The sequence below is a fragment of the Gavialis gangeticus genome, unplaced genomic scaffold (genome assembly GCF_001723915.1).
Source record: "Gavialis gangeticus isolate Ggan-Ray unplaced genomic scaffold, GavGan_comp1, whole genome shotgun sequence".
Classification (NCBI taxonomy): domain Eukaryota; kingdom Metazoa; phylum Chordata; order Crocodylia; family Gavialidae; genus Gavialis; species Gavialis gangeticus.
The window spans coordinates 2079702-2088111 of record NW_017728992.1 but is presented as its reverse complement, the minus strand read 5'-3'; the positions used below and the strand labels follow the sequence as shown (position 1 = coordinate 2088111).

The 8410-nt window shown below is 46.3% G+C and overlaps 1 protein-coding gene across 6 annotated transcripts in view; it reads left to right on the top strand.

The window, feature by feature from the left end:
• The first annotated feature begins 2962 nt into the window (after positions 1-2962).
• The window catches only part of RPRD1A (regulation of nuclear pre-mRNA domain containing 1A), a 73059-nt gene continuing 67611 nt past the window's right edge, over positions 2963-8410 (top strand). For 5 of the 6 annotated variants that reach the window (XM_019520638.1, XM_019520629.1, XM_019520663.1 and 2 more), the window contains exon 1: positions 2964-3183. In XM_019520638.1, coding sequence (XP_019376183.1) covers positions 3033-3183 — 151 coding nt within the window. In that variant the 5' untranslated portion in view covers positions 2964-3032. Of the gene's footprint in view, positions 3184-8410 lie in introns of all 6 variants that reach the window. The other variant, XR_002098102.1, reaches the window with a different exon arrangement.

Genomic DNA, 8410 nt, shown 5'->3' with positions numbered 1-8410 from the left:
TTTTTTTTTTTTTTTTTTTTTTTGGGTCCCCACTCCCTTTCTTTCATTTTATGACTGCACTCACACCAGCTCCTGGAAACAGTTCAGGAACTTGCCCCTGGTCTGAGTTAAAAAGAATGGGTCCTGTGCCAATACTACAGAAAAAAGGTTCTGTAATATCTCTACCTGATTTGCAAGGAGGAAAAAAAAAAGAAAGAAAGAAAAGCTCCCTGTAAAATTCAAAGCCTGCAGCTAGAGAAATATGTGAAAAGATGTGGAAAACCTATAGGGATCTGGGAAAAAATGGCTGGAGAAAACACCTTAGGCTTCTTAAGCATTTTTTTCCTCCAGTCTAAGTGCTCAAGAAAAAAGGAAGAAATTAAAAGCAAAATAAAATCTAATTCCAAAAAATTACATGATACAAAATGAAATGCAGATTAAAATATATTTATATTCATTGGGAATATGTAACTTCTGAAGAACCTGTTGTGCTGTAAAGCCTCAATTCAGCTAGGTGTATATGAATGTTATTATTTGGGTTATTCACAGGCTTCAAAGTTACATACCTATGTAACTTGTCTAAGTAGCTTGCTCAGTTAAGTGCTAAATATCCTTATCCCAAGCTAAAGCTACTTTGTCCTTTAATGATGACTCAGATTTCTCTACCAACTAAACAAATAATACAAGGTCAGCTATTGTAGCCTTTTATTGAAGAGGTAAAAAATGAAAATGACCCCTACATGGTTCATAGCTCCAGCCAATTCAATAGCTACAGGTTGAAGTGCAAGGGTAGGAGGAACTGGAAAGCACGCATTGTGAAAACAAATAGTTTTTTGCATACATTTGTGGTGGGTACGCTTGTAACAGCTCAGCTTGCTGACTTGGAAAGGCTCTGAGTGATAGGTGGGGCATTCCCACCAATCGGATGAAGGCAGGGGAAAGGCTTGCCCCACCCCTACCCTGGGGCAAGGTGAAGAGCAGGACATGAGTGAGGACCAACCCCCCCCCCCAATTCCGATTGATCCATTTTCAATCTGGGGGTGGAGTCCCTGGAGGGAATTAAAAGGGAGCGTGTCCAGCACATGGGCAACTGCACTGGGGGATGAAGAGGGCTGAAGAAGAGCTGGCCAGCAGGGCAGAGTTGTTGCCCCTGAAGAGCCCGAAGACTCTTTGCCGAACGGGGCGTGGCAAACAGCCACGTCCCCCAGCCCTGCCACGAGGGAGTGTGGCAAGCAGTGCACAGCTGGCACACAAAGGATTTGAGAGGGACCAAGACCCTTGGAGCTGCATGAGGTGGCTCAGGTCACCAACCCCCTGGCATGAGGCCAGGCAGTCAGTCCACAGGCGGTGCATGGATAGTCCGAGAGTGAGTGATAGTCGCCAGCGAGTGAGAACTGGGTCATCAAAGTTGAAGCATTTCTTTCTTTTAAAGCAAACAACCATGAAGAAGTGCTGACTGCAAACTTCTTCTTGGTCTCTTGAAGGCTCAGATCTAGCGTAGTCTGCCCTTGCGTGGTAAGGGAAACACTGTGACCTCTGGGGCTGTCTTCCTAGCTGCACTAGAGAAGACTGCTCTCCTGACTTGGGGATATTACCTGCCAAGGTAATGTATAGTAAACCTCCTACTTAGCTGTTGGAGTGGGAAGGTCTTGGCTTTAAGCCCACTTTATGGAAACGGGATTTGTCCCTGGCTTGGTCCTGGGGCCTTACAGCTGAGGGCAAGCAAAACTCAGGGGCATCTGAACCCCAAGCCTCTGGGCTTGAGCCTGAAAGAAGGATGGCTGCCAAAGGTTTTGGGAACATCTGAAGCCCCAGTTGGGGGTGGAGGATATTTGCCAGTAATAGGGCTCCTTACGGTTGTGGACTGTTGGATTTGGAATCGGTATTGGCTAATTTGGCCTGGGATACACAAAATTAAAAAAAAAAAAAAAAGCTAAGGCTCCCTGAGAGTGACTTGGGTTTTGCATATGCTAGGTCAATAAATTATCATACATTGTGAATTTTTACTATTATTGATCATACATTGCACAAGGGTTGAAATTATTGTACAAATATGGTCATTACCATAAGCCTGGTAACACTGGCATGGGGTGTCAGGAGGAAAGGGGGAGGCTTCATCTTCAAGGATTGGCCACTGGCACTGTGAGTGTGGTGGGGCCGGGTGGGAGGAGCCTGGTGCCCGCAGTCTTGCCCATGCCAGGAGCAAGGGGGAGTCCAACACTCTCTAAGAGGCAAGGCAAGATATGCCATGCCTGGCACCTCCCTGGGCTGCTCACCACTGGCTAGGCCAAGGCTCATGATTTGCAATAGTGTTGCCAGGTGCTAAATATGAAATGTTGCTACTGGAAGCTTAAAATTATCTTTATTTGCTGAAAAACTATGGTCCACAGAGAAATATGCAAAAAAGCATACATGTGCATATGCAAGTAAGTCTTATTTACTTTATATTGCCCACTGTAAGTCACCAGTGAGTGAATGGGAACTGGGTCATCAAAGTTGCAGTATTGCCAACTCTCATGATTTTCAGCATTGTTCTTAATGTGTTTGCTTCAGGAGCGTCTGTCCGTCTGTCTAAACTACATTCTTCACGTTCCTGATGCAAAGACTTTAAAAACGCCAAAAATCATGGAAGTTGGCAGTACTGACGTTGAAACATTTATTTCGCGGCGAGCTGTGATAGCAAAATACTGACAGCAAACCCCAAAGTCAGTTAAGACTGCCTGAGAGTGACTTGGGTTTTGCATAGGCTGCCTCAAAAATGCTCCGAGCTTATAGCACAACTACGCTAAATGGCCTGCTGCTTCAGACTTGACAGTTACGGCACTTGAGGGAGGAGAGAGCGACCTCCTCTGGCCCCGCCCTTCCACCTTGAGGCTTCTCCCACAGGGAGGGGCGGGGCTCTCGCTTTCCCGGATGTGCGGAATGGGCGGGGCGGCTCCTGTCCCTTCTCCCTCCCGCGGGGCCCATCCCGGAAGTGACGTAAGGCCTGCCTCGGCTGTAGCCCCCAGTACCGCCGCCATTTTGTTCGCGTCGGGCCGGGGGCTGCGGGCGGGATGTCGGCCTTCTCGGAGGCGGCGCTGGAGCGGAAGCTGTCGGAGCTGAGCAACTCGCAGCAGAGCGTGCAGACGCTGAGCCTCTGGCTCATCCACCACCGCAAGCACTCGGCGCTCATCGTCAGCGTCTGGGAGCGCGAGCTGCGCAAAGGTGAGGCCGCCCCCTCGCCTCCCTTCCCCCTCCCCTCCTTCCTCGGGCCTCGCCAGCGCGGGGAGGCCGGGAGCTGGCAGGCGGGCCCCGCGGCCGCCTCTCGCCTGCAGTCCGTGGGCCGCGGGCAGGTGTTTAAAGCGGGATTGAAACCAGCGCAGCCACCGCGTCTGCTCCTTTCCTTTTTTGGGGGGAGCGGGGTGGAATAGGTGCAGATTAGCAAAGATGAGAGCAGTGGCTGCCCCCCTCCTCTTTTTACGTACGACGTCTTTACTGGTGTTTCTTGTGGCGTAAACTAACTTTTAAACGGGGCAGATGGAAGCACACAGCTGGGAAAATTGGGCAGGGCCCGGTGTGGGTGAGCAGAGCTTCGCCTGCTTGGTTTGGACCCTGACCTAACACAGTCGGTCATCACTTTGTTTGCTTGGCAGTAGGGAATGGGATGCTGGCAGCCTCCTGGAAGATTGGGAACTGGCCCATTTGAGAAGCTGCCTCCATAGTGGCAGAGAAGACTGTAGCTTTGATGGCTTTGCCCACACCAGGGAGAGATTTGGGGACTTGAAGGGGAACCATTGAGGGGGATGGCTTTGTTGGTAAGGAGGAAAAGAGATGGCAAATCTGTTAGATCTGTGAGAGAGACTGTCAAAGGTAGTGGGCTCACAAGACTTAGACAGTGGGCAGACCTAGAGAGAATCCTTGTGTAGGGCCATGTTGATGGGGCACATCTGTGGATCATTGCCTCTTTTTTTGGTCAACATGGCAAAAGCCATTCTGTTTCTATGAAGCTAAGTTTTAAGGGAAAAGGAAAGCTTTAGGATTGGTCACTTAAAGTATTTTGGTCTCCTGGAAACAGCAGAGAAAGTCTTACCATTTAACTAAACTTCTGTTTATTCTGTGCCTGGGTGTCAAAGATGCAGCCTGTGGAGCCCTGCCATCCAGGCTGTGGTGTTGCCTGTGGGTTTTGGACTGACCCTGTGCACTGCATGTGACTTGCGAAGCTGCTCTGGCTTGCCCTACATACCATGTGTGGAGCCAGGCCCACATGTTGCATGTGGGACTAGATTGGGCCCACAGACCAGCCCTTTGTGCTGAATCCAGTGGCCAGGGCCAGTGTAGGGTGGGTGCTGCATGCAGTGCATGCTTTGGATCAGCCCTGTGCACTCTGGCTCCAGAGTGCAGGGCCAGTATGTTGGCCCTATCCAATCTGATATCTCTGCTCTTGACTAAAGGCGTTCACAACTTTTATTTAAAATACATTTTAAATTATTTCTTGCATGACATGGTTATTTAGCAATCTTTCAGATCTTTGGGGATACTAAAATTAGCCCTACTCTTTTTCAAAAAGAAAAGCCCTGTGCATTCTGGGCTTCCATAAGAACTGTGGGATGCCAGAATGTATGAATTGAGTAAATTGTCTCTTTCCTGAAAATGCATAGGTGTAATCAGCTTATCCAGGTCATCTTTACTAAATAAAAGCGGCTTCACCTCAGTGTCCTGATACAGTGGGTATGTCTACACATGATGCTACATCACCATAGCATCTTTAGGCAAAAACCACAATGCCACAGCTACATAGCTCTAGCGATGCATTCTCTCTGTATTGCGCATCACTACAGCAAAGTAGCAGCTAAAAATAATGGTGTGCACAGCATAGTATGGGCTGTTACTGTGCCATCATTTAGTACTTCCAGAAGTACTAAATGACAGTGCCGTAACTACAGCACCATAAGTGTATGTGTTGATCCACCCAGTGTTTCCTATTCTAAACAAATAAGAACAAAAGTAAATTTATTGTTTTTAGTCATAGCAGAAGATTACAGTGAGCAATTACACTAGGAATTGCTAAATTGGTCACTTCATTGTTTGTCTTGATCAACATATGCATGAAACTACTTGGAGAAGCAGTTGATGTCAGTTATTGCTGACATGTGGCTGTTGAACTTGTAATATTTAGATGGTTTTTCTTGCCCTGCATTAATGAGGTAAGAGTATAGCTAGAAAACATATGGTTGAAATTCTGTCTATGTAAATAGAGATGGTCTTGGTTAGCAGAATAAAGTCTTCTGAAGCAAGGGGTTGGTAATGTTTTGCAATGGGGTGTGTGGTGGGGGTGCTGCTCCTGAAAAGTGCAGGCCGCAATCATGGATGAAAAACCCTTGGCTCCACAGGCTGGATAAATGATTCCTCTGCAACTCTTGGCTGCCAATCCCTGTTGTAAAGAATTAACAGGAATGCTTTGATCGCTGTCACTGGATAGGATTTGCCCCTCAGTTTCAACCTTGTGATCTGGTTTTGGGGGTCCTGAGAAAAATGGTTGCTAAAAACTCATCTCCAGCTACTTGGTGACTTGGCAGAGGCTGAATCTCTGATTTACATCAGAGTCAGATGTTGCATTGGCTTCTGGATGGTTGCTAAAGAAGGCTAAAGGCAGTTGTAATAAAACCCAAATGGTACCCCAAACCCTTAAAACTGCACCCTGCACCAACCACTCCTGCTTCTGTCATCCAGAGATCATCCTTCCTCTTTTCCCCCTTCTCCTTCCTAAACTTAGCTGGGTTATTTGCAGGCAGAAACCCTCTTCCCACATGGGTTTCCTCCCATCTCCCTCTTTCTCTCCCTCATTTACAATCATCAATATTGTAGTACTCAAAAAGGAGTCTCTGAAATAGTGCTGTCAATCCCAAGTGTAAAATGCAGGCACTCTATTCATATTTTCAAATTATTATATGGTTTTCATTACATTATACCCTTTTAGCCTCATTTTTATTTAAGCACTGTAAGGTAGAACTTTAAGGGGAGAAAATTGTTTGTAACTTGCTACATTTTATTTTACTGCATTAATCACTGGTAAATAAAATCATGTTACCTGGAGCGGAAGCAAATCTTGGTCTTATAACTGCTATATGAGTCCATAGGTTACTCTTATAAACAGAACAAGTACATCAGCAAAAACAAATTACACCAAAAATCACAATTAAGATATTTAAATATTGCTGCTGCTGTAGTTTCTTATTTCTACAGAAGTTTTCCAGAAACGGGTGCAACCTTTAGGGCTTCTTGGAAAATCCAATGATTGAGACCTGGGGCAAAGCAGCTCCCGTGTAAGAACATACCAAATAGTACCATCATCTTGGGTACATCTATTTTAAGCTTTAGGTGGTTTCCTTTTGTTCCACGTCCCACCTTTTACCTGTATTTGAGTGTGCTGTGGATAAAAAACAAAACAAAACAGACAAGCCTGAATTCTATCATAACATTGTATCATTATGATTAAATTGTGTAATAGGACTTGACTGCCATATTGACATAATGAGGAGGCAGCCCTAGGTCTATAAAATGTGCATCATTTGGATAAAAAAAATTTCCATTATCAAATGAACCATACTTGATAGACTCAGCTCTTCCTTTAAGTTACGTTCACGTTACTGGTCATGTGTATCTAGTTTTTTTCAAAATTGAATTTCTGTTGATGGTCAGTGGATTGTTTGCTTTCAAAAAAAAAAAAAAAAAAGAGGCAAAATCCAGAAATACAAAGTTTTGGAATGGGAAAAGTTGGATTAATCTTTTTTCTTTAAATATCTTGAGAATTATCAGGGCACAGAGAACTAGAATTTTTGCTTCTGACAAATTTACTTTGAAGTCATACAAAGACCAAAACAGAGATCTCTCTCTAGTGAGCCTTAATTTTTATTTGTTGTAGTTTATCCTATTTTTCCTTCTTTCAGACTGCTTATTTATGATGATCTAGTTTGGGGGTTGTCAACTGGGGGTTTTTGTGTACCTCCGGGGGTACTTGAGAAGGCCCTAGGGGGTATGTGCAGGCAAGGATGGAGTGCCGTCATGTATCATCCCGCGAGGCACTACCCGCCCAGCCAGATGCAGGGTGCAAGGGAAGCTTGCACACGCTGGCTGCTGCCACTCCATGTTTGGCTGTACACCAAACACCACTGCTGCCGGGGGTGCTCTGATCCAAAAAGGTTGAAAATCCCTGATCTAGGTATCTACCAAAGAGCAAGTGAGGTACATAATGATGATTACTCATAGTATCAGAATCTGCTTAGTTGCTTTTTCAAAACCGCTTCTTCTGGCAACTGTTTTCTTTGCCCTCTTTCCTGCTTTTTTGATACTGAATGACACTGTAGATCCCGCATTTAAGAGCACAAAAACAAATGGCATCTAAGACATTCACAACAAGATGAGGAAATTGCTGTTCAAACTGAAATGATTGTAATTTTGAAATAATTCTGAAATTGGTTCACATTTGTGATTGTTTGTGGCAAAGCATTCTTTGGACAGAAATTCTTGACTTAAAATTACAGGTGCACCGATATATTGGTTGCATATCACACCAGCATCAACTAAAAGGAAAATTAACTTTATTACTTATTGGCTTCTTTTGGCCGGCGTAGCCCATAATGTCACTGATAAATACAGTAGGCCCTCTGGCTCATGCCCCTGGATGCTGCGTGCAGGCTCGCAGTCACACACATACACATGGCTAGAAATGCAGCTGGGCAGTATGGAGAGCAACACCCTGCATGTAAGTATGTAGAGGAGAAAGGGTATGGTGGTGGGGCAGATAGAAGCCCCATGGTGAAGGAGGGAGAGGGGCTGGGATGTGAAATGCTGCCCAGTCGGGACGCTCAATGGAAGCCGGGGCAGGGAGCAGAACAGAGCCATGGTTAGCTTGTTCAGGGGGCTCCCAGCTGCTGTGCATATCCCGGGGGGGAAACATGGAGGGGGGGGTCATATGCCATGTGCTTCCCCAGATTTGTGTGTGGGGCAGATGCAGGTCTGCTCGCTTAGGGCTCTCTGCTCTGCTGCGTTTCTCTTCGAAGTCCCATGCCAGCCACACGTCTTCTCCCTGCCTGGCAGCAGTGGGGGTGGCAAGTTGTGCCTTCTGCTGCTGGACAGGCAGTGAGTGCATGGCCGGCTTGGGGCTCCCAAGGAAAAAGCAGCAGAGCGGAGAGCCCTGAGCCCACAGCGGGCAGCTTGCATCTACCTTCACCCTGCTCAGCTCCATTCCAGTTAAGGGCATCCCTGTGCTTAAAAATGGTGGTGGCAGCACTTGAGCTAAAGTTTATTTGGCAAGCTTTAATTCAAGCGTTCCCACTGTCATTTTTAAACATAGACATGCTGACGTAGACAAGCTGCCTGCAGCTGTCTCGCTCCTGGCTCGGCCCCATTCACTGCCCTGGTTGGGCAGCGTTTCAGCCCCTTTCCCTATTCC